The sequence below is a fragment of the Manis pentadactyla genome, chromosome 14, assembly GCF_030020395.1.
Source record: "Manis pentadactyla isolate mManPen7 chromosome 14, mManPen7.hap1, whole genome shotgun sequence".
Taxonomy (NCBI): domain Eukaryota; kingdom Metazoa; phylum Chordata; class Mammalia; order Pholidota; family Manidae; genus Manis; species Manis pentadactyla.
In genome coordinates, this window is record NC_080032.1 from 4,821,881 (window position 1) to 4,847,478 (window position 25,598).

The window sequence follows — 25,598 nt, forward strand, 5'->3', positions numbered from 1 at the left end:
TGCTATGCCTCAGAAGATTGGAGACTGACAAAAATTAGGCTTGGGGTGGAATAATGATTGTGCATTGAGCATTGACTCCCCTATACAGAATTTTATTGTCGTGAACAACCATTTGATCAATAAATATGAGAGATGCCCTCACAAAAAAAAAAAAAAAAAGGACAGACTTCCAATGGTAAAATAAATTAGTAACCGGGATGTAATGTATAGCATAAGGAATATAGTCAAGATATTGTAACAGCCTGGTAGGGTGATAGCTGGAACCTAGAATTATGTATATAAATGTTCTACCACTGTGTTGTACACTTGAAACTCATGTAATGTAATACTGTGTGTCAACTACCCTTCAATAAAAAATAATTATTAAAAAAAAAAAAAATGCATGGTGTTTGTAGAAATGTTTAAAAGTTCAAAGCAGCAAAAATCAAACAAAAACCAGGCATGAGCAATAGAGATGTGACAGTATCCATTCTGGTGTGTGTCCCATCACATTTTTTGCTCAGATGACTTCCTAAGGTCTGTTTCTGTGACCACAAATAGCATCTTTAACAAGTCTGGTTTTGGCTTGACCTTTATCCAACTCCTGGATTCCATATAGGGCCTGAGAAGCCCAGAGAAATAAAAGATTAATCCAGCCCAGTGGACCCTGGGTTGGCTCTCCTCCCAACGCACCCTGATCACAGGCCGGGACAGGCTCTCTCATAATGGACTCCCTGGCAGCAACCCGAAACCGGTTCTCCTCTCTGCCATTCCAAGTCACCGGCCTTTCCAGTACCGAGAGTGGGAGATGAGAACGGCCCAGAGACTGGTGGGTCTGCCTTTCGGTCCCTAATTCTGACTCTCCTCTGGAGAAAGGGTGGAGACACCTAGACTGGGCGAAGGTGACGATGTCTGTGCAGAATCTAGGGCTCTGGCTCTCAGAGAGTGACCGATGACACTCCCGGGCAGCAGGCAGGGCTCCGCATAGGGGTAAAAGGCCGGGCGGAGGGTTCCAAAGAGGCGGCGGCGCAGATGGTCCGAGGGGGAGCGAGCGAGCTACCAGCAGAGATTCACGCCGGGGGCGGCAGAGCGGGGCGGAGCGGGGGAAGGGCGAGGGGCTAGGGCCGGAATTGCAGGCGAACCTGGAGGGAGATCAGAGCCGCCGCCTGGGACTTGCGGGGGCGCAGCAGAGGGTGCGCGGGGGGGGCCTCGGACTAGCGCTCCCTTCCGCTTTGCAGAGATGGACCCCATGCTCTGCCGAGTAAGTAGTGAGCTTTTCAGCCCAAGCGCTGCGTAACGGGAGGGATGGAGAATGAACAGGAGCCGCCATCACGGCTTTGGCCCCCGGCTTTGGTCCCAGGGGAACCGCTCGCGGGACCCCAAACGCCCTCACACCCCGTGCGCCATGCGCGTGCGCCTCGACCGCCTTCCGCGCGCGAGCCTAGCGGTTCCGCAAGCAGCTCTGGTCTCGGCCGCGCGCTCTGGCCTCCGGAACGCTTTGCGCGAACCTTTGGCAACCCAGGCTTCCTCAGTACTCACTGCGCTTGCGCGTCCTCTGCGCTTCAAGAATGGTTTGCACCTCTCAAACTCCCACAGCGCATGCTCCTTCCTGTCGGCCCTACCACCCCTCCCGCCTGTTTAAAGGACTGCATCTCCCTCCACTCAGCGCGCATGCGCCTCCCCCGTGCGGCGGCTGGAGCGTGATACCTTCATAGTGAAACCCGACCGTGCACGCCCGTCTTTCCACGAATGCTGCAGAAAAGTGTGCGTGCTTGATGCACTCCTGCGATCTGCAGAGGTCTGAGTTACAAAAACCGCCCGGCAGGGGCATTTCAGAGGAGGGATTGCAGACAGGCGTGAACTGCACAGGCACAGCCACTCGAAGGCTTAACGAAGGCGTCAGGGTATAAAAATATCCTGTGCTTGTTTGTACAGTGGAGTTAGGTGCTTCATTCAGACGAGCACAAGCAGCTGTTTACGCTCAGAGGTGGCCTGGGGGGCAGTCCAGAGTTGTATGGGGTCACTGTCTGCCACAACAGTGGACCGACGGCATCCTAGGCTAGCATCCTTCGCAATGCCCACGCCGTTCTGGGGCTCTGGTGGCGGGCCAGATTCTCCTGGCCCCTGCTACCTCACCCTGTCCTGTGATGTTCCCACCCTTCCCTCTCTCCCCAACCTTCAGCTCCTTTATGCCGCCTCTAAGCTCTGTCCTGAGGTCCTGCTTCACAGAGAAATGGGGCAACCAGGAAAGAATGCCCCAACTGCCCACCATCCATCTCTGGGCTTCCCCCTAAACTACAGATTTCTTTCAGCTGTCCTCATGGTGCATTCCCTCACCTCCTTCAAGTCTTTGTGCAGATACTACCTTTCCAGGGCATATTCCCTGACCACCCTCTCCAAAAACTCCCTCTCACCCTTCCTTGCTTCGAGTCTCCTCACACCAGCTGACATTTCCCTTGTTTATCTTGTTACTGCCTGTCTTTCCCCACTGGAAGGAAAGTTCTGTGAGACCACGGATTTTGTCTCTTGTTCACTGCTCTCTCCCCAGCACCAAGGTCAGTAAGTTTAATGCCCAGAGTAGCAAGGCAAGAAGTATTTGTTCACTGCACAGTCACCATTATAGCTAATGTTAACCTTAAAAGTTATTTTACTAGCAAAAATGGGTTTTGCTATTTGGGAATAGCAGAGAATAGTATTACCAAGTCCAAGTTCATCCCACTTGCCGCATTACATGCTAAATAAATAGAAGATAAGGTGTTAGGGCAGAGAAAGTGACTTCATTCTGAAGGCCAGCAGACCAAGAAGATGGTGGACTAATGTCCTAAAGAACCATCCTAACTTAGGGTTGATTTCAAGCTTGCTTTATATTAGGGAAGGGGGAGCAGGATTGGGTTGAGGTCAGGGGGTGACAATGGACCTTAGACATCCAGATGTCAGCAAAGGTCTGAGGGTTGTTGTGACACCCCTTGTCCGTGGCTAGTTGACTGCAGCCGTTTTGTGGCCTTGGGTCTGGCCCTGATGTGCCTGTAAGTCCTTGCCAGTGCACTTGTCATTTTTGTACATTTTCTTCTGCTCAGGGAGGCAAGTTTCGGGTAAGGGGCCGATTGCAGCAATCCTAAGTCATGAGCAAAATTCCTTTTGTTGACTAACAAGCCTATATCTAGGGCCGCAGGGCTAAGCAGAAGCTTGTCGTCCCAAAGGTTAAGTCAGCAGAGGAGACAGATAAACTATGAAGGGAGAGATGCCCAGCTTTTCCACTCTGTTAATATAGTAATTCAGGACAAGAAAGGTACTGGAAAACCATAGGCAAGTCTGGAGAACCAACAAGACCAGCTCTTTAATAGAGGAAAGGCCAACTTGGATGTGGCTCTTATAAACAAAAAGTCCATTGGACTAAACTGGGAGGTCCGAGTATCGTGGCTTTTCATTGGCTGGGCTGTTGCTCGGGGAAGAGGAAATCCTCCTGTGGGGTAGTAAGTAGCTAAAGCAGTGAGGACTTGGAAGGCGCGTCGCTCGCAGTTGGGTCTGTGATTGAAGAGGAGTGGTGGCGCCTCAGAGCTGCTCCGACTGACCTCCAAACTCCACTTTGGTGAGGTTTCCCCTTATTAATTTTCACACTACTGTCTAAATGCTTTTCATGACCAGGCATGGGACTAGGCTGTCCCCATGCGTGATCTCAGGGAATTGAATAAGCTCTGCTGTCTTAGAGACCTGCCATCATTCCCTGCCATGTGCTCTACCTTTCAGGGCGTACTGCCTGACCACCCTCTCCAAACACGCCCTCTCACCCTTCCCTGCTTTCAGTCTCCCCACACCAGCCGACATACTCTGTATGTTCCTTGTTTATCCTGTTACTGCCTGTTCTGTGAGGGGACTGTGTCTGTTGCCCCTTCCTGCAGATCTGCTCTCTTAGGGAAACTCAGCCTGCGTGATTTGGTGTGACTCCCGCGCGACCAACCCCAGGCTCTCAGCCGGTTCCCCCCAGGGGCTCCCAGCTTGGGAGGAGGTTCCTTGGGCTTTACCGGAACTGTGGGCAGCCAGGGTGCCTGTCGTGGACATGCCTATAGACCAGGGGCAAGCTCTTGGGGGGGAATCCTGCCCTCCAGATCTCCACCTCCGCCTCCCTACCCCAGCACCAAATGGTGAAGGCCCGTCAGTCATTTGTCCAGCTGTCCCGGCCCGCCAGCAGCACAATTCCGGGCTGGGACAGTCACGTGATACTTGACTGATGAGTAAATAGACAGTCTTCAGGTTCTGGGGATTCTTCAGCAGATCTTTAGCCATATATCCTTCTGCTTGAAACTTGTATTTAAGTATTAAAAAAATAAATAAATTTGACTTGTAAGACTTTAGATCTGCAGGACAATTTGCCAGAATAAGAAAGGCAGTATGATTTACTGAGGAGATCAACGATTTGATTTTTGTGTAGTCACCTACTTTGTGAATATGTAAGAAAATATCTGAAGGAACTGGTTTACTGTTATGCCTTTGGGGCAGTGAACTTTCAGCATATTTTAAATTTTCAAAAATTTTAATGAGCATCTTATTTTGTAATGACAAATTATAGGAGGAAAAATATAAATAAGATTGTGAATCCCTTAAGAAAAACCTAGTGGGCTGGGATATCCAACATGGAGTCCTCGTGGCGGGTGCTTTGGTAGTTCTCGCTCCCAAAGGGTGTCGCATTCGGATGCAAAGCTGTCCTTCATTGTATCAAGTGGGTGTGGCACCACATGCACTCTGGCTGTCCCCCAGCCTGGAGGTAGGCATCTCCTCCAGATCCAGCAAGGAAGTGACTCAGAGAACAAGGGAGTGAAGGCAGAGCTGGCACTGGGGCCCAGCCCTGCCACCAGTGCAGTGGCTGCTCTTGGCTGCCCCATACACCCCCCAATCCCTCACCCATGAAGGTTCATGTGGCCCCTTCTGTCAGCCTCATTGCACAACAGGCTGGAAGGCAAGAGGAAGCCCAGCCACTCTGTTAGGAAATGTTTCTTTGGGGTGACTCACTGGGGCACAGGGGCTCTTGTCCTGCCAAGGGCAGAGCTTCACTCCCCTGGGTCCCTGCTCAGAGCATTGTCTTCCTGAGCCGCAGCAGCCATGCCCATGGACAGTGGGGCAAGTAAGGCTGGGAGCTGCTGTTCATCTCAGGAAAATGCTGGTGTGGGGTGGGGTAATGGGTGAGGCAACAGTGGGTCCTGGACTTAAAGCAGAAGGCTGGAGTTCTTCGCTAACTGCCTCGGTTTCCTCATCTGCAAAATGGAGACAGCATTGCATGGTTCAAACAAACTGCAATGCTATGATTGGTACCTTCTAGCCCTGGGAGGGAGGTGGAGGCCTCTATTGGTCACTGTGCACCCTCCCCTTTCTCTCCAGATTCAGGGCAGAGTCCTGCTCCTAACCATCTGTGCAGCTGGCATTGGTGGGACTTTTCAGTTTGGCTACAACCTCACCATCATCAATGCCCCAACCTTGGTATGTACCTTCCATGCCCACCATCACCAACCCACTGGGTCCTGGACAAGGGGTGATAACCATTCATTTGGGCCTTCAGGCCAACATCCACTTGGTGGCGCTTTCTCCCAGGTGGCCACCTCCATGGGGATGTCCCACAGGCTTTGCAGGTTCTAACCCAGCTCTGCATCCTCCCTGGTACCTGCATGTCTTCCTGAGTCCCCTATGTCAGCAAAGGATTCCACTCTGCACCCAAGGACTAGGAGTCAGCCTTAATCTGCCTCTCAGATACCAAGTGATTCCCAAGTACCTCTAGTGTCCAGCCATTTCTCCCCATGTCTCTCCTGCCTGGATTGCTGGCCTAGCCTCCTCATGGCCTCCCAAGCTGGATCACGCCACTCCCTGCCCAGAAACATTCTGTGAATAAGAACAGGCTTATCCACCTCAAGTTCAAGGCCTCCTGGGATCAGAACCTGTCCACCTGTCTCCCATCTTCATTCTCATCCATCATAACCCCTGCTACCAAAGTGGGTTAACTGCAGCTCCACAAATGCACACAGCCCTTTCTTTAAGCCTCCTTTGGCTGGGAGGCCCTCTCTGCCCTATTGCACAAGCCCCTCAAGGACCCCCACAACCACCAGCACCCTCCTGAGGTCTTCCTTCAACAGTGCCCCAGCTGGAAGTCACCCTTCCCTCCCAGCCCTGGTGCGGGGCAGCTGTCACCAATCGGGGTGTGTGCTGGTCATTTGGGGCCCCCCATCCTCCTGCTAGTTTGCCCTCAGTGTCTGAGCCCCCGGCACCTGACGCTGGCCTGGCCAGGCCTGTTCAGTAGTGCCTGTGCCTGTGGGGAAGATGAATCTTTTAGCCCCAGCGGTAGAAGCCCGCCTCTAACTTGCTTAAGAAGGGTAAGTCCTGTCACATAGCTGGTTACGATGTGGGGCTGCGAACCGTGTGGGGGAAAAGGCTGCAGGAACCAGGCCCCAGGACAGAACTGGGGCTCTCCCATCCCTGCCAGGCCTCATCTTCCACCATTGGTGGTGCCCTAGACTGGGGAGAATCTGATTGGCTGGTTTGGGTCACATGCCCACGTAGGCCAATCACATGATCAGGAGAGTGGAGCACATCCATTTGTCAGGTCTGGGTCAGGTGGCCACGTATGTGGAGGGGACTATAGTTGACAGTGGGAGAGAACGTCCCCCAAGGACAGTGTGTTAGCGTTTAGCAGGAGAGAGGGACACGAGCATATTCTGGGCAGAAGCAGTTACAGCAGCCCAGCCCCTTGAAGAGGATGAAATGAAGGGTTTAGAAAGGAGGGCGGATGAAGGGTTTAGAAAGGAGGGCGGGGCTAGTTGCTATTTGTTTATTCAACAAGTGCCCCCTTCAGTGCAAATCCGCAGTCTGGAGAGGGATCCGCCTGCGGCAGGTGCCCTCAGGCCTTGTCTCCCATGGGCCATCCCTGGCCCCTGCAAATGGGACTTTCTTGGCCTCAGAGACTCCCCACCACTGCCCTATTTGGTCACTTCTGAGGAGTTCCAGCCTAGGGCAGGGGAGGCTGGCCCTGGTCCCAAGCAGCGCTGGACAGGTCTTTCCCCCAGAGGGACCTGGTGGGCACTAGGCTGACAGACATTACCTTGAATTGGCCTGGGCAGGGGAGAGCCAGCCCTGCACTTAAACCTGCCGCCCTCCTCACCTCCTCCCGTATGACCTGTGGGGAGACCAGCCAGAGACTGACGTTTCCTCTCTAACCAAGGAAAGGGTGTCGGGGCTTCCCCAAGAGCAGTGATTCTGGACCACATGGCTTCTGTTCACTTACCTGGAGCAGCAGCTCTGGGGCTGGGCTCCAGGGTTTCCTGACTGCCTGGCTGCAGTCTTGACCTGTGGCTGAAGCCGTGGAAAAGTAATTTCACTTCTCTGGGCCTAATTCCCAGTCTTAACAATGAATGGAGTGTGTAATGTGTACCTAACAGAGCACTTACAGTCGGGGTCCCAGAGAAATGAGGCACAATGCAGATCAGGAGTTGTAGATAGCACAAAGGAGGGTTTAGGAAGGACTGAGTGGGACATAGAGAGCCCAAGGGCAGGTGGAAGGAGCAGGTACACAATCAGGAAGGGAAGAGCCATGTGGCACCGGGCGCCTGGAGCAGAACACCTTTGGTTGAGCACTGTAGCCAGCCCGAAGTGACCTCCCGGGGAGGGAGCCGCAGGGGCAACACCCCTGCCGCCTCCCTCTGATGGCCTTCCGGTGCTCACCATAGGCCTAGTCCAACAGAAAGCCAGTCAGCAAGAGGGCCCACTGATATAAGCCATGCAGGTGGCTTCTTGGGCCAAGCTGGGGGGCACAGGTGACAGTGAACTTGGAGGGGCAAACAGGGACTGTTCAACATGGGGCCAGGGAACATTGGCCAGTACAGTGTCTTCCACAGGGTAGGCGCTCAGGTGAGTTTGTTCCTGCCCCACAGAGGGCAGACCTGGTGTCTACTGTGCAGTGGCAGAGCCCCATGGGGAGAAGGTCTGACTTGTGGAGCCCCCAGCTGGGACGCTGAGTGGCATCTCTGTCCACAGCACATTCAGGAATTCACCAATGCGACGTGGCAGGCGCGTACCGGCCAGCCGCTGCCTGACCACCTGGTCCTGCTTGTGTGGGCTCTCATCGTGTCCCTGTACCCCCTGGGGGGCCTCTTGGGAGCACTGCTTGCGGGGCCCCTGGCCATTGAACTGGGAAGGTAAGTGCTCTCTGTGTGCCCCTGAATGCACTTTCATGAGGGGCACCCCAGTCTGCGGGCTGAGGAACGTGGAAGAAGGAAGATGTCCCGCAGGCCCAGGCCCAGATCAGCTTCGCCCAGCCCCTTCCTCTGCCTGGAGTTTCACCGAGAGAGTCACATTTCCAGAGGATCTGGAAGAGGCAAGAGGCCTGTGCTCAGAGGGAGGGAGGCCTGCCGGTTTCTAGTTCTGCATCGGCCAGCAACTCTGTGACCGTGAACAAGTGTTTTCTTTTTGGGCCTCATTTCCCCCTTTGTATCCAACTGTGGCAATTCTTGGGTGGCAGACGAGAGAGCCTCTGGTGGGCTTAACTGAAAATTATAAATTACTGCAAGGATACTGGAGCAGCTCATAGAACGAAAGGACGCACTCAAAGGCCAGGACTTGAGCAGGATAGGATGCAGCGTGCATCGAGGGTCTCAACAGCCAGAGCTTTGAACCTTCCTCCTGGGGAGGCTGCCTTCAGTGCAGCAGCTCCAGCCACTGAAGTGGAGCAAAATGCATTTACCAGATAAATACCCACAATCAAAGTGCTTTATTGATCAATACCAGTGAGGAAGCCACATATGGCATGTTAGTTACATTTGGAGTTCCTGCTGGGTCAGATTTGTTACAATCTGTCATTCTCCATTCTCTAGATACAGGAGTTCTAAGCTTTCGCTCATATTCTGCCCCCGACGTGCTGTTGACTTTCAGCAGAGCACTGACCTCCTCTGGGCTCCAGTTTCCCTTTCAGTACAGTGAGAGCTTCGAAGGGACCTGTATGACAGCCCTTCTGAGTGAAGGTATCAGGAGCCGAGAGCTAGTGCTTCATCACGGTGCAGGAGCAGCTGATATTTCCAGTGTCCCCTTCCTGGTTTACCATTTATCTGGTTGAACTAGGCATGGGCCACCCAGCCGTCCTGAAGATTCTGAGAAGTGACATGGAGGGAAATGTGAGGGGACTGTACTTGGCTTTCCACGCGTCCTTCCTTTACTCCGAAAGTCCCTGTTTTTCCTCCCTACGGTTTTATTGAGTCCAAGACATTAGATATCAGGCCCTTTGTTTTACAAAGGAGTTTGAGGACAGCAATGCTTACTCTGATGGTATAAAGCCATAAAAAATGAGTTTCGTCATTTCAAGGTAGAAAAGAGAGTAATTTAGGGTATTTGAGGAAGGGGAGTGGGCTTATGACCCTTTAGACATACCACGAGTGATTCTAGTACAATGGCTCGTGGGCATTTCATGTACTTTAGACTCCTTGACACAGTTCACAAACATGCGCGCACAGGTCTGATCGGGGCTGGCTGGAGTTGCAAAGAGGGGTCCCCAGAGCTAGGCCCCCTTGACTGGACCTGAGCATCTCTTGTCTGTGCTCCATGCTCCCCAAGGAAGAAGTCCCTCCTGGTGAATAACATCTTTGTGGCGGCGGCTGCAGCCCTGTTCGGCTTCAGCCACAGAGCAGGCTCCTTCGAGATGATCATGCTGGGAAGGCTGCTCGTGGGGATCACTGCAGGTATGGTAGGAGGGCCTCTCACCCTGGCTCTCTGTTCCTGCTCATTCATTTATTCCCTTCATTCATTCATTTATTCTCTTTAGTGATGTTTTTCATTCATGCCCACCTTTTTTTGCAAAATGATTAAATATGGTTTACCTTTAAAGGCTCATATAACTAGACACTTAATGTAGATACGGGAAAATGAAAAAATTGTATAGGGTGGAAGTACAAACATCCCCAAACCGACATTAACAGAGGTCCTGTGTTTGAGCAGTACTCTAAGCCACGAGTCCCCTGGCAGCCAAAGTGTGAAGGCATCAAGGGTGAGTTCTCTGCTCTTCCCTGTGGAGGCAGAGTCGCCTGTTAAGGACACCTCAGTTTCTGGGGCTGGTCATGAGAGGAACCAGAACTTTGAGTGCATCCACCTGAGCTTTTAGGGGCTCCTATCAACAAATTCCTTCTTGACTCCCTACTGTTTATGGAGCCAGGTGTCAGTGTCTATATTATCTATTTCTGTGAAACAAAGTGCTCCAAAACTTAGTGGCTGTGCACGCTTCCAGGTGTGAGCATGAGCGTCCAGCCCATGTACCTGGGGGAGAGCGCCCCCAAGGAGCTCCGAGGAGCTGTGGCCATGACCTCAGCTGTCTTCACCGCCCTGGGGATTGTTATGGGTCAAGTAGTTGGACTCCGGTAAGCACCCCCACCATGTGGACTGAGTGGTTTGAGGAGTATCAGTAAAAGCCCTTCTTTACCTAAATTTCTCCCCTACCCACTGAGTCGAATAAGGCATTGCTTTTTTTGTATTAAGGTGTTGCAACTCGTCTGCATCCATCTGGCCAATAAACCAAATGGGAATCAGTCAGCCACACTTCAGTGGCTTTCCATCCATTCCAGACAAGGGGGCAAAAATCAGGTGTTTACAGAGGAGAGGGTGAAGGTTTGGGCTTTTAAAGGGGGACATGTCCTGGTCATCCCAGAAGAGAGAGGGGAGAGCAGAGCCTGGAGCCCTGGGAAGAAGAGGTGCTAGGGACAAGGTGAGGCCACAACTCTGCCTTATCTTGGGTCCCTAACTTGGGTGGAAGGGATCTTGGTGTCCAGACCCAGAGCTGGTTAGGAAGAGGCACAGAGTAATGCAGACGTTCTTCAGGTCAGGCAGGCAGGGTGTGGGGGCAGGGGGGCAGGGCTCTGGCAAGGAGGTTTCTGGCATGGCTTCTCCTCTGCCTCCTCAGGGAGCTCCTGGGTGGCCCACAGGACTGGCCCCTGCTCCTGGCCAGCTGCCTGGTGCCCGGGGCGCTCCAGCTCACCTCCCTGCCTCTGCTCCCTGAGAGCCCACGTTACCTCTTCATTGACCGTGGAGATGCTGAGGCCTGCCTGGAAGGTGAGTCTCTGACCTCAGGTCCCAAAGCACTCTTGACCAAGGGGCACATCTTCCCAGAGCATGTGGGTCCCCATTTCTTGGAATTCCTTTATCAGGGAAAAGCTGTCCCTCTCTTTGTGCCATCCATCCACCCCTTCAAAAGTGCCTCCCACGTGCCAGGGCAGCAGGTAGAGCAGACCCAGCTCCTGCTATCCAGGAAACCCAGGTGGTGCAGAGAAAGAGCTCCCCTCCCCCAGTACATGCAAGATGAAACACCACGTAAGGCCTAGTGGCCCAGGGCCAACTGGGTGCTGGGACTATGGCCTTATCCACTATCTATGGCCACAGTGATGATGGTCAGAGAACAATCCCCAAACAACCATTTACTGCATCTTCTTCTCATTTATTCACTGGGCTAGCTGCATGACATGCTGGTCTTGGCTGGGCTCTCTCTGGTGTTGGGCGTCAGTTAGGGATTGGCCAGTCCAGGTTGTCTGGACTGGAGCGTTTTAGCTCTGCTGTGAATGCCTCTCCTCTCACTCATGGTACCAACAGGCAAGCCTAGGAATGCTCATATTGTGTTGATGGTGGAGGCACAGAAAAGGAAATCCGATTACATGAGCACTTTCCAAACCTTTGGTCCCCTCACGTCCACTAACATCCCATTGGCCAAAGAGTCACATCACTGAACCCAAAGTCAAGGGATGGGAAAATTGATGGCATATCTTCTTACAGGTATAAATATAGGGAGGGCTGAAGATTAGGGCCCACCAATGTACTGTTCTCACTTTGCCATTATAACCACAATTATTGTTCACATCCCTCCCCTGTGCAAAATGTGCTTAGTGCCATCCAGGGCTCCCCAGAATCTCATCCAATGATGGTATCAGTCTTGAAGCCCAGGATCTTAAGATCACGTCAAATCTACATGAGCATTCTCTCGGTCCAGAGACCTCGGAGCTAGAAACCAGTCCTCTGGTCCTCCTGTGCTCACACACAATGGGGAAGGTGGGACACCGTAACTAGAACTGACCCTCACTTCAAAGAAGAGAGGGTGGGGAGCAGAAAGCAGCCACTAATCCATAGCAGTGGGAGGTGCCCCCTGGGAAAATGCTGCAGGACTCCCCTGCCTTGGGGCTGGGGGATGTTGCCTGACCAAGCCCTGGTATGCCCCCTGGAAGGAGCTCCCCAGGCCATGCTTCTGCCCTCCAAGATGTCCTTCCTTTTCCATTGCCTTCCTTGACACCCTCTGCAGCAGGCATTAGAGAATGTACTCATAGAAAGTTGGGGCTTAGAAGTCTTTGCATTCCAAACTGTCTTGGTCTCTTTTCATCTGGGCTAGCAGAGCTTTTGTCAATACAGTTTTCTTAAAAACTATGTGAGTTTTCTATGTATTTGATTTATATGCCAAAAAGCCACACCCACAATTCTTTTTGAGACATGCTTCTTTCTTAAGACCAAATTACTAGAGTTTTGGGCATGTCAGGCTGCTGTGGACCAACATCCTTCTGCTCCTTAAATGCCCCTTTTTACAGCCATGAGGGTCTGTGAGGCTCTGCGCTAAGCCAGTGGCTCAAGGGCAGTGCTCTGGGTTTAACCTTTGTTTTCAAGTTTTAACTTAATTTGGGACTCTTTTTGCTAACTGGAGAATCTAGAGATGAGAAACAGGTTTATTTTTTGTTTTTGTTTTTTATTAAACCAACCTAGCAAGATCTGGCATAAGTTAAATTTATATGTGTTGCCTCTGAAGATCTTTTTTTAAAAATTAAGGTATCATTGATACACACTCTTATGAAGGTTTCATGTGAAAAACATTGTGGTTACTACATTCACCCGTATTATCAAGTCCCCCCCATATCCCATTGAATTCACTGTCCATCAGTGTAGTAAGATACCAGAGTCACTGCTTGTCTTCTCTATGCTACACTGTCTTCCCCGTCACACACACACACACACACGCACACACACACACACACCATGTGTACTAATCATAACACCCCTCAATCCCTTTCTCCCTCCCTCCCCACCCCTCCCCTTCGGTAACCGCTAGTCCCTTCTTGGAGGCTGTGAGTCTGCTGCTGTTTTGTTCTGAAGGTCTTTTTGAACTCATGTTTTCTTATAGTAAACTTAGAATACTCTGCTAAAAGCAAACCAGTTCGTGCTTTCACCATTTGGCGACCCCTTCATCCCAGCCCAGGAGCCCGTCGTGTTTTCCCCCTTCCACGCTGTTTCCTGCATACACAGGCTTTCCTTTTTCTGCCTCCTCACAGTCCTCTGCCTGGTCTTGGAATCAGTGCCACAGATCGCAGGTCCTACTTATGGTAGCACCTACCCTGGGTATCAGTTCATCGATGGGTTTTCTATTGCTGCCTAACAATAGCAACATCTCAGGTGGCAAATCAGAGAAGCAACGGCTTAGTTCAAGCCTCTGTGAGCTCTCTGGAGGCGGCTGGTGCAGGCTGGGTCTGGCTGCCGGCTCTGTTGCCCTTGGTCACTCGTGCAAGTCAGCTAGGCACTGGTTGATCTAAGAAGGGCCCAGGAGGGTCATCTCTGCTCTTCCTGGGACCAGTGGGCTAGCCCCCACTGCACATTTTTATGATGGCAGAAGAGCAAGTAGGAATGAGGAAGGTCTCTTAAGGTTTGGGCTGCAACTTGTCCACCCTCCCTACAGCCCAGAGTGAGTCACATGGCCGTGGAGCCTGGGGCTAGGGCGGGATGCAGCCCACCATACGGTTCTGCGGCAATTGTGTCCTGTCTGCTGTATCCACAGAACCCTGAGTTTCTAAAGCGCTTTCTGGTCCGTGGTACTGTGAAATGACCAGCCAGGAAGACGGCCCCATCTGACCAGGGGGGCCCAGAGAGAGAGAAGGGAGTAGGGCATGGGGCTCCCTGTAGGGGAGCAAGGCAGGGTGGGGAGGGGAGCTCAGCGCCCTCTGCCCGGCCCCGCCCCGCCCCAGCGCTGCAGCGTCTGCGGGGCACGGCGGACGTGGGCGCGGAGCTGGCCGAGCTGCAGGAGGAGCGCACCGCCTGCCGGGGCCAGCGCGCGCGGCGCCCGTGGGAGCTGTTCCGGGATCCGGCCCTGCGGAGGCAGGTGGCGAGCCTCGTGGTGCTGAGCAGTGCCATGGAGCTGTGCGGTAACGACGCGGTGAGGCCCGTCCCCACCCCCGGGCCGGGGCCGGGGCCGGGGCCGCAGGCGGCGGGAGCCACGGGGGCTGGAGGGGCTGTGCGCCCGAGCCGTCCGCTGCCGCCCCGTCCAGGTGTACGCCTACGCCTCGTCCGTGCTCCGCGTGGCGGGAGTCCTCGAGGACAAGGTCCCGTACGCCGTCATCGGCACTGGCTGCTGCGAGGTGCTCACCGCGTTGGTCAGCGTGAGTCCGGCCCGGGCCCGCTCCGCCCGCCCTGGGAGGGGGGTGACTGTGAGTTCAGCCATTTCTCCCTCCAGGTCACTCTGTTAAAATGCAGCGAGTTGGCATTTATTGAGCACCTACTGTTTGCCAGGCCTTCACACCACCATTTAGAGATGAGGAAACTGAATGACGTTGGGTGACCAAGGTCCTCTGGGATATTAATAATGTCTTCATCGTATGAAGCAATAACTGCCTCTGCCCCCGCCACCGGCTTCCTCCTGAGGGCCCTGCCCACTGCCGGCCGGTGCCCGGCCGCTCACCGAGGGCTCCTTTCCTCTGCAGTGTGTGGCGATCGAGAGGGTGGGCCGGCGCGCACTGCTGGTCGGGGGGTACTCCCTGATGACCTGCTGGGGCGGTGTCTTCACAGCGGCCCTGTGCCTGCAGGTAGCCGGGCGGCGGGCGCGAAGGGGGGTGGCCCCAGCAGCCCGTCCCCACCCCGCCTCACCAGCCCGCGGCCCTCTGCGCAGAGCTCCTCCCCCTGGGTGCCCTACCTGGCTGTGGCCTGCATCTTTGCCTTCATCCTCAGCTTTGGCATCGGCCCCGGTGAGTGGGCCCCCGCGGCTCTGGGCTCTGCGCTCTGCTGAGGGGGCCTGGGGGAAGGACGGGTGGATGTGGTGCAGTGTCGCCTGCGCGCCCCTGCCCACCTGTGCTGAGGGAGCGGGTGGAATGCCTGGAGGATGGCAGCAGAGGCCCCGTTTCTGGGGGCTGGGGGTGGGAAGGCTGGGCAGGGCACCCTGGCTGGCACCCCTGACCCCGCTCCTCCCTTTAGCCGGAGTGACAGGGATCCTGGCCACAGAGCTCTTTGACCAGACAGCCCGGCCTGCTGCCTATATGATCTTCGGGGCACTCGTGTGGACCACGCTCTTCCTGGTCGGGCTGGGGTTTCCCTTCTTCACGGTAGGCCCTCCTTCGGGGCGCCCTGCTTTAGGGTCCCGTCAGCGTGAGAACCCCGCGGGAGGCCCCCTCCCGGGCAGACGGAGGCTGAAGGTGGTGGGGCTTATCCGATCCTACAGACAAGTTGCTCAGCACCACGTGCCCTGGGGCCGAACCGGGCCGCACCAGCTCCCGAGGGCCCTTTTCCTTCCTAGGAGGTCTTGTCCCACTTCCTCTATATGCCTTTCCTCGGGGTCTGCCTCTGTGGGGCCGTCTACACTGGCTTCTTCCTCCCTGAGACCAAAGGCAAGACCTTCCTGGAGATCTCTGCGGAGCTGCACAGGCTCAACTTCCCCGGGCAGAGCCAGGGCGGTGTGTGGAGGGGCCTGGAGGCCGGCCGGGGCACGGAGCTCTAGCTCTGCCCGCGCGCCGGTGCCCGGCTCCAGCTGCTGCTCTCCTGCTTCCTGCTCAGGGTCCTGGCCCTCTGCACTCACAGGCCCCTGCATTCGTTGGTTTAATGGGTGCTTTCTGGGCACCTTCTGCGTGTAGGCACGGTACCAGGGGGTGAGTCAGGGAGAAGGGATCCAGACTCGGTGCTCCCCATCCAGAGGCAGTTAACAACTAACAGGAAACCAATAAAAACATAATTACAAACTCCAGGAAATGCAGTGGAGGAAAGTTCAGGCTGTGAAGGTGTGCATACCAGAGGGGCCTGATCTAGTTTGAGAGGAGGGTGGTCAGAAAAGGATTTTCTGAGAATTGATTTCTTAAAAGATACTTTATTGAGGCATAGTTATGTACAGTACAGTATATCCGTATTATGTGTACATTTGATGAGTTTTGACAGCTGTATATACCCATGAACCCACCACCACAGTCAAGGTGCACCTTCACATCACCCTGAAAGTTCCCTCATGCCCCTTTGCAATCAGCAACCCAGCCCCAGGCCACCACTGACCTGCCTTCTGTCACTATAGCTTAGATTTGCCTCTTTTAGAATGTAATATAATTCCACACCATATATGCACATCTGTGGCTGGCTTTGCTCTAAGGTTTTTGAGATTCATGTATGTTGTTGCTCATGTTAGTGTGTGTTCCTTTGTATCGCTGAGTAATACTCCACTGTGTGGATATACCACATTTGTTTATCCACTTACCTGTTGTTTCTAATTCTTGACTATCATGAATAAAACTATAAACATTCCTGCACGAATTGTTGGGTAGACATATGTTTTCATTTCTTTTGGGCAAATGAATTGCTGTTTACTAATACAATGTCTGTTTAACTGTAGAAGAAACTGTTTCCCCAAGTGATTATACCGTTTTACATTCCTGTTAGCACTGTGTGAGAGGTTCCACATGCTCCGAACTGCCATCAGTACTTGGAGTCAGCCTTTTTAATTTTGCCGTTCTGCTGAGTGTACCAGGGCACCTTGTTGTGGTTTAATTCTGACTAGTAATGTTGAGCATCTTTCATGCACTCCATATGGCCATTTATGTATCTTTTATGAAGAATCGCTTCAAATCTTTTTCCAATATTTTTTAAAAGATTTTTTAGAGCAGTTTTAATTTCACAGCAAAATTGAGAAGAGGAAAATAACAGAGATTTCCCGTACGCTCCCTGCCCCCACACATGCACGGCCTCCCCTATTGTCAGCATTGCCCGCCAAGTGGTACGTGTATTATAATCCATGAACCTACAATGACACATCATAATCACCTAAAGACGAGGATCTGCGTTAGGGTTCACTACTGATGTACATTCTGTGGATTTGGGCAAATGTGTAAGGACATGTATCCACCATTACAGTATCATACAGAGTGTTTTCACTGCCCTGAAAATCTCTGCTCTGTGTAGTCATCCCTCCCTCCCCCTAACTCCTGGCAACTACTGATTTCTTTACTGTGTCCATAATTTTGCCTTTTCCAGAATGTCATACAGCACGTGGCCTTTTCAGATAGGTAACATGCATTTAAGGTTCCTCCACATCTCTTCATGGCTTAGTAGCTCAGTTCTTTTCAGCACTGAATGATATTCCATTGTTTGGATGAACCACAGTTTATCCATCACCCACTGAAGAACATCTTGGTTGCTTCCAAGTTTTGGCAATTATGAATGAAGCTGCTCTACACAGCCATGTGCAGTTTTTTTTTGTGAGCAGGCATTTTCACCTCCTTTGGATACACACCAAAGAACCAAAGATTGCTGGATCATAGGGTAAAAGCACGCTTAGTTTAAGAAACTGCCAAGCTGTCCCCAAAGCGACTAGCATTTTGATTTCTCAGTAGCAACGACTGACCCTTCCTGTTGCTCCACATCCTCTCTCACACTTGATGTTGCCGGTGTTTTGGATTTTGGCCATTCTAACAGGTGTGTGGTGGGATCTCATTGTTTTGCCTTTTCCTGATGACAGAAAGTGGAGCATCTTTTCATGGTTATTTGCCATCTGTATAGCTTCTTGGTTTAGCGTCTGTTAAGGTCTTTGGCCCATTTTAGATCAAGTTGTTTTCTTATTATTGACATTTAAGAGTTCTTTGTATATTTTGCCCTTTATCAGAATTGTCTTTTGCAAATGTTTTCTCCCACTCTCTGGCTCATCTTTTCATTCTCTTGACAGTATCTTTCAAAGAGCAGAAGTTTTTAATTTTAAGGAAGTCTCACTTATCAATTCTTCCTTTTATGGATCATGTCTTTGTCATATCTAAAAAGTCATCATGTGGTCATGGTCATTTAGATTTTCTCCTAGTGTCCATCATTTTTTTTTAATGATTTATATATATTTATTTGTAATATATATTCATTATTAATACATTAAGTACATTATAGAACATACACAAAAGTAGAATTTATAAAAGAATGAGATGAAGATAGAACATTTTAAAATATCTTATTAAACATGATATGATGCTGTCAATATCTAATATCTCAAGGTAAAATACATGCTTAGGTCAGAATGCATCATTTATGATAGTTAATATAAATGCAAAGTCTTGGATAGTTGCGCATGTTTTTTATTTGTTTCTTGTCAGATCTAATTAGACTGTCATTATTTTCACTGCTCAGTGTGGTTGGCAAAGAACTCTTAGAAGTTAAGTGGCAGATTTGATTTTGATTTTCTACTGTTTGCATTATCAGATTTATTTCAATCTTTGATTTCTTTGAAGGATCTTTTTAAGCCACTTGTTTTCCAAATAAGAGGTTTGATTGGTTAAAACCAGATAATATAATGAGTGGACACAGTAAACCTCAAGGTCAATACCCTGAAAGTGGAAGAACTAGAGGGGGCGCCACTGTCATCCCCTGCCAGGTGCCTCTGAAAGTATTCCTCAGTTACAGTACTTGGGGCCATGTAAAGGTCATAGGGAACATGACTTTATTAACATTTATAAGGCTCTTTTTTTTGGTCATTACAGTTTTTTTTTTTTAGAGGGCATCTCTCATATTTATTGATCAAATGGTTGTTAACAACAATAGAATTCTGTATAGGGGAGTCGATGCTCAATGCACAATCATTAATCAACCCCAAGCCTATTTCTCAACAGTCTCCTATCTTCTGAAGCATAACGAACAAGTTCTTACATGGTGAACAAATTCTTACATAGTGAATAAGTTCTTACATGGTGAACAGTGCAAGGGCAGTCATCATAGAAACTTTCGGTTTTGATCACGCATTATGAACTATAAACAGGTCAAATATGAATATTCGTTTGATTTTTATACTTGATTTATATGTGGATCCCTCATTTCTCCCTTTATTATTATTATTTTTTTTTTAATAAAATGCTGAAGTGGTAGGTAGATGTAAGGTAAAGGTAGAAAACTTAGTTTAGTGTTGTAAGAGAGCAAATGTAGATGATCAGGTGTGTGCCTGTAATGTCCATCATTTTTAATTGGTTACTTTTTTGTTTTAGTTTTAGGCGTTCTTTGTACATTCTGGGTGCCACGACTTTGCCGGATATCTGCATTGCAGATATTTTCTTGCAGTCTGTAGTTTGCCTTTTTTATGTTCTTAGTAGTGTCTTTCTAAGAGCAGGATTTTTCATTTTGATAAAGTTCAATTTATCAGTTTTATCTTTCATGATTCATGCTTTTTATGTCTTAAAATATCTTTGCTATCCCACCATTGCCAAGATTTTCTTCCAAATGTTTGACGGTTTTTGCTTTTACAGTTATGTTGATGATTGATTTTGAGTTAATTTTCATGTATGTGTGAGATAAGGGCTGAGTTTTGTTTTGTTCTGTTTTTTAAAATGCATGTCCAGTCATGCCAGCATCACTTGTTGGAAAGACCATCTTTTGTCCCATGGAATTATGCTGGTGCCTAGGTCAGAAAATCAGTTGACTACTGTTGTGTCATAAGGAGTCTGACCTTTAGTGGGAAGCAACTGCCCAGTAAGTGAGGGGCAGGCAGTGGGTTTTCTGGGGAGAGAGAAATCTAAGTCGGGATCAGGAGAGAGAACCTTGAGCTGGCTTCCCAAGGACGGACTCACAGGGGTTCCTTTTAAAGCTAGAGCCATTCAGAGGCTGGAAACACATGGGAAGGCAGCCCCTGTGTGTCTGGAACTTCGGACAGGCGCCAGCAGTCTGGGAGCCCAGCTTTTCTCTGCCTCTGCTCACCTGCCTCTGCTCACCTGCCTCCCCAGCTTACTCTCGGGTTCCAAATGGCCACTCTGGTCGCTATGGGGCTCTAGTGAAGGTTTTTGAGAAAGGATCCGTTGGCAGGTACCCTGTGAAACTCCATGGTGCACAGCCTGTGAGCAGGACAGGCATCGGGTGGCATACAGGTCTGTGACTGCATCAGACACGTCAGCGCCCTGGTCCCCAGCATGGGCTGCCTGGGCCCAGGCCTTGAGCTAAGTGACATTCACCATCCACCCAGCCAGAACTGACTCTGCTGAGGTTTGCTTCCCTCTGGGAGTGTGGGATAGGCATTGCAAGCCCTGTTGCCTGGGAGCCCCTCAGCAGGGCATGGAGAAAGGACCTGGACTCTACCGACAGGAGAGCCGTGCTGAGAGAAGCGGGGCAGACAGGTCCAGGTGTCATGTGGGTTTGACCTCTACTGTGCACATATCCGGGTGTGAGCAGGAACCTGCAGCCCATATAGCTGTGGGAGCACCCCAGGGGAACCCGGAAGCTGTAACCCAGGGGTCCTGATGGGACAGGTTGGGCTTGCCAGCCACCACCTACGTGGAGGGCTGTGGGTTCCAGTACAGCTTTTGTGTCCTCAAATGTGTCTCAAGTCCCAAGGCCTGAAATCTCCCAGTTTGGGTAAGGGTGTGAGGCCTTACCACCTGAGTGTGAATCGCCCTGTGAGACTCCACCAGGACAGCGGGGACAGCAAAGACTGCATGAAGTGGATGGTGACAATGATGGAAGGATTGGAGGGAGGGTGCCGCACACACACACACTCACATGCACACACACACACGGCTCTTTGGAGGCTGACCATGAAAGCCTGTCCACGGAGGCAAGGGTGAGGAGGCCTGGAGATGGGTGAGTTTCCAGCCAGAGGAAGGCTTCATGGGGGCCACAGGTGTTTCTGAGTGGAGACGGGGAAAGCCCTGGGACCAAGGGGAGGTGCAGGAAGGGAAGCCAGTACCCACTTGGACTCCATGGGGAGGAGAGAGAAGGGCTCTGACATGAGGTGGGGGGCTGAGGCCCGGCTGGGAACTGACCCTGCAGTCACAGGGAGCCCGTCCTTCCCGTGGTCTCTTCCCCACCACTCTGATGACCAGTGGCCCTTGCTCTGTGCCCAGGTGGCACATGTGCCTGCCTCCTCGGTGTCCCGGGTGAGGATCTCCGAGGGGATCTGTACACTCAGCGGTCGCTGTGAGCTGCTCGTGGCTTTCCTCGGCTCTCCTCGGGGTGAGTCTGAGCCGGCTGCACCGTCGTCTCGTGCTGCCGCTGGAGCAGGCTCGTGCCCTGCAGACTCCTGAGCAGCCTGGCCCGGGCTTTGGTGGGGTTCCGGGAAGAGAGGGGCTGGTGGAGACCAGGTTGGAGACCAGGTGTGGCAACCAGAGAAGGCAGGCCCGGTCACCCACCCTGCCTGCCGATCAGCCCATCTCCTGGACGCGTGCTTCCAATGCAGTAAGATCAGGCAGCATTGACTGAGCACCTGCTGTGTGCCAGAAACTTTATACTTGTCCTTGTATCTCGTTTAATCTTCACAGAAGTCTGTGGGATGGAATTTCCCTCCCCATTTTGAAACCAAGGCTCAGATAATTTAAGTGACTCAATCCAGATCTCCCTGCAGTGAATCAGGTCTAAGGGTCCCATGGGGAGAGCTGCCACCCCTGGCTCCTCTCCCTGTGTTTTTCCAGCTCATGGTTGTCCAACAGCTGCTGTACATCCAGGGATCATGTCCAAGTTCAAGGCAGGGTAGGACGAAGGGGGTTGGGTGGCACCTCAATCAGCAGAGCATCTGCTTCCCCAGAAACCCCGTACATTGCTGGAGCCTCAGGCTGCTGCATCCCGTTGCCAGGGGCCCTGGGGCAGCGACTGTTCTAATCAAACTGAACTGAGATCCTGCCAGTGAGGAGGAAGGGGGAGGGGACCTCAGGCAGGTCAGCCGCCACCCCTGCCCACACCTCTGTGCATATGTCCTGTTGTTCAGCACATAGTTCCTGACCCCTACTGATGCCCAGGGTATTATTTTTCTATTGCTCCTAGAACACATCACCACAAATTTAGCAATTTAAAACAACACCCATTTCTTATCTCACAGTTTCTGTGGGTCAGAAGTCCAGCATGAAGCGACTGCATGTTCTGCTTAAGGTCTAACATGGCAAAGTCAAGGTGTCTCTAGGTCAACTCGGGAAGAACCCACTTCCAAATTCACTCAGGTTGTTGGCAGAATTCAGTTCCTTGCGGTTGTACGACTCAAGCTCCCGGCCCCCTTCATCGTCCAAGCCAGGAATGGGCACATCAAGTCTTGGCCTCGAGTCTCTCTGACTTCCCCTTCTGCCTCTTCTCTCCAACTCTAGCTGGAGAAAATCCTCTGCTCTTAAGGGCTCATGTGATTACATCGGACCCACCCCGATAATCCATGAAATCTCCCTATTTTAAGGCTCATAACCCTAATCACATCTGTGAAGTGCCTTTACCATGTAACATAACATTCGCAGGTTCCAAGGGTCAGGGCACGGACAGTGCTAGAGGTTCTCTGCCTCCCCCTGAGGTCATGGGTCAGGAGGTGGGCAGACAGCAGTGGCCAAAAGGGGTCCCCGCCATCACAGAGCTCACCGCCTAGCAAGGAAACTACTCACATAGAAATATGGTGATGGTCTCAAAGGTGCTGAGCGCATTACAGGCCCTGACAGAACCAGGAGCTCTAGGGGCTTTCCCAAGGAACTGAGCCCCAGCGAGACGAGGGAAGGTGCCAGCAAACTGCACTTCAGGACCAATGCCTGTGCCAGGAGCCAAGGGCCTGGCACCGAAGGGCAGTGTACAAGACTCAGCTGGGGAGGGTGGTGCCAGGCAGGGGGCAGGAACCAGGTCACCCAGGGCATTGTACTGCCTCTAGTATCAGGGGGACTATCACCAATATTTAGGCGACCTGGTCCTCACAGCACCTTTCTGGAAGGTGGACACTACTCCCATCCTCAAATTCCAGGTGGGGAAACTGAGGCTCAGAGAGGTTAGCCACGTGTCCAAACCAGTAAGAGGTGGGGCCGAATCGTATCACCTCCTCAGATACCCTTCTAGAAAGATGGCACTGACTGCTACCGGGAACGGTAAGAATAAACGGCAAAGGCTCCAAGGCTGTCCTGGCCAGGAAGGTGCCCCGATGCTGAAGTAACAAGCTGAAAATGGCAGTGGCTCACCCACGGGGTGGTATGGGTGTTCCCTGGTGAGGCTCCGCCTCGTCCCCACTTCCCTGTCTCGGGGAAGGCAAACCAGGGCTGGACCTTGGATCTTCTTCCTGGAGTCACGCTTGTCCCCCGTTCTCATTGCAGTGGGCAAGGCCAGTCACATGGCCAGGTCTGCTGCAGGCAGTAGGGAAATAGACTTGTCCCCTGTGGGCAGGCACCCTGGGGGTTACCCCAGGCTCCAGGGCAGGCCAAAGGCAATGCCAGCTTAGCAAGATGGCAGTGGTGTGGGTGGGGAAAAGCGAGGGTAAGGGGGATGGTAGAGGGAGACACCTTTCACTGGCAGACCAGGTGTGGGAGGAAGTCATGCCCTTGGATTCGGACACAGATTGCAAAACGTACCGAGTCAGATAGCTGGGCTCAGAGGAGCAGCCCCAGGCTGGAAACATGGCCTCAGTGCACAGGTGCGTTGGTGCATCAGTGGTGAGAGAGCCCTGGGCACAGGTGAGACTGTGGGATGGAGGAGCCTGGGGCCCAGCTGGAGGCACCAACACCTACAGGCTATTGGCACAACCAGGCCACGGGTCCTCCTACCTGGAGGCTGGCTGCTCCCACAGGCATGAGTGTCCTTGCTGTATCACATGGCCTTCGTCAAGGCCAGTGTGTGCTCTGCCACCTTAACTGGATCGCACCTGCCAGAGACCAGGGACAGGACCTTCCTGGGGAGCTCTGAGGTCTTGGCCAAGTGCAGTGTGCCCCCTCAAGCACCTGAGGGAGATCTGCTCCCTACTGCAGCACCCCGGGGGACTCCTCAGAGTGGGAGCAGTGGTGGCCACTTAGCGCAGGCCCTTCTGCCTGGTGATGGCAGGGCCTGCAGCCTCATCCCTGGCCCTCAGCATGGCCAGGGCCCAAATCCAGCAGCTGCCTGTGTCACTCCCCACCATTCATTCAGCCCTTATCACCCACTAGATGCCCCCTGAGCCTACCATCAGTGAAAGAGACAATTCACCAAGCTCTCCGGGAGGGCATCCCTAAAGGACCTAGCTAGGGTGGGGCTTTCCTTGTTACAGAAAAACCTGAAAAACCCAGACTGGATCGCTGACGGAACCAAGCGGCACTCGAAGGTCTTGGAGTGTTGAGGTTTTATTTTTACACCCACGTACTCAGAAGGGAGTAATGTCCCAAGGTCTGAGCCCCAAACGAAGGCAAGAGGAGCAATATATATCTTTCTGCTTCTGTATCTGCAACATTGCTACATGCACAGCAAGCAAGCAAGGGGAGTGAGTCTTGGGAGTGAGTGCCTGGTGGAGTGGGGAGTGAAGGGGAGGGGGAAACGAGTTTCCGCTGACTTTGCCAACTGGAGTGAGGAAAAATGCGGTTTGCTGACCTTGACGGCTGTGTTGAATATTTTCCTTATCATCCTGTGGAGCTCAAGTTCCCAGACCTGCAGAGAAGTTGCTCAGAGTGATGCCAGGATTCTTCTTTGCGGTGTTGAAGAATGAATTTCGCAAACACCCAAAGTAGGAGAGCCAGGGAGAGGCTTTTATTGAGAGATACACTGAGAGGACAGCTCCTGGCGTTGTCTAAGGGTTTCATACGCAGGTGAGGATTTTTGGGAATGTGAAAAAAAGCTTAGGGTTGTGGACTTGTTAAGTGGCCCCTGGATATTTAGAATTAACACAAGCAACTTCCTGCTCTGATGATTTCTACCAGAGATACCAGCAGCTTGGTCTGGGAGCGTATCAAACAAGGCCCCTGACCAGGCCCCAATGTGGGCTGAGGTATTGTTTGCTAAAGAGTAAGTTAAGAATCTTACTAACTTTCTGTGTGTTAAAATGCACTCTTATCTTTAAGGTGGAATCCTTCCTGCCTTTTACTATGTTGTTTATGGCAGGGCCTGCTTGCCATTAATTGTCCAGATTGCAAGTCACCTCATCAGGTCTGAAGGAGGAAAAGGCAGCACAAAGGCCTGGGCCTTTAAGCATGCTAAAGTAAATCTTACAATTACAAATGATTAGCATAATAAAAACGTGATCTGATCTCGGTGAAGAATGACTCTAGAGCTTAATGTTTAACACAAGAGTTTTGGTAGGGGGTTTCCTCCATGTAGTTACATTGCTCTGACTGTAATCATCCTGCCTTGCTTTTCCGGAGGCCCTCACCCTATTCTAAGCCCACGGTCCCTGTCTCAAGAGGACCCAGGTTTTGGGGAGACGGGGCTTGGGGAGTGAGAGGCCAAAGCCGCGGTGGCTGACCAGCTTTGACCTGTGGAGCTCTCTGGGCCTTCTTCTCCCTTCTCCTGCCCTTGGGCTTGCCAGCATCCTCATCCACCTTAAAGAGCAGGGGTGCAGGGAAGGCACCTGGATGGTAGCTCCAACCCAATGGTGGCAGCTCCCCTCCCACCCATAGCAATGACCGTCCTCCTGTGAGAAACACACTCACTGGTCCAAATCCAGTAAGTGGACACGGAGACAGAGGACAGCG

The 25,598-nt window shown here is 52.0% G+C and overlaps 1 protein-coding gene and 1 long non-coding RNA gene across 7 annotated transcripts; one reads left to right on the forward strand and one right to left on the reverse strand.

The window, feature by feature from the left end:
• Positions 1-467: 467 nt before the first annotated feature.
• On the reverse strand, positions 468-1,594 carry LOC130680593 (uncharacterized). The gene is made up of 3 exons (XR_008993608.1): positions 1,519-1,594; positions 1,122-1,268; positions 468-601 (listed from the first exon to the last, which is right to left on the reverse strand). It is a non-coding gene; the product is annotated as an uncharacterized LOC130680593 (long non-coding RNA).
• Positions 598-16,537, forward strand: SLC2A11 (solute carrier family 2 member 11). 6 transcript variants are annotated; one of them, XM_057491428.1, is made up of 12 exons: positions 598-808; positions 5,353-5,451; positions 7,993-8,153; positions 9,562-9,686; positions 10,229-10,358; positions 10,898-11,046; positions 13,983-14,170; positions 14,283-14,393; positions 14,715-14,816; positions 14,900-14,975; positions 15,202-15,329; positions 15,521-15,868. In XM_057491428.1, the coding sequence occupies exons 1-12, from the start codon at positions 788-790 to the stop codon at positions 15,719-15,721; spliced, it is 1,491 nt and encodes a 496-aa protein (XP_057347411.1). In that variant the 5' UTR covers positions 598-787; the 3' UTR covers positions 15,722-15,868. The 6 variants fall into 6 exon arrangements, with proteins under 6 accessions (XP_057347411.1, XP_057347406.1, XP_057347408.1 ...); XM_057491423.1 differs by having other exon boundaries at positions 15,202-16,537; XM_057491425.1 differs by having other exon boundaries at positions 14,283-14,372; positions 15,202-16,537.
• The last annotated feature ends 9,061 nt before the right edge of the window (positions 16,538-25,598 follow it).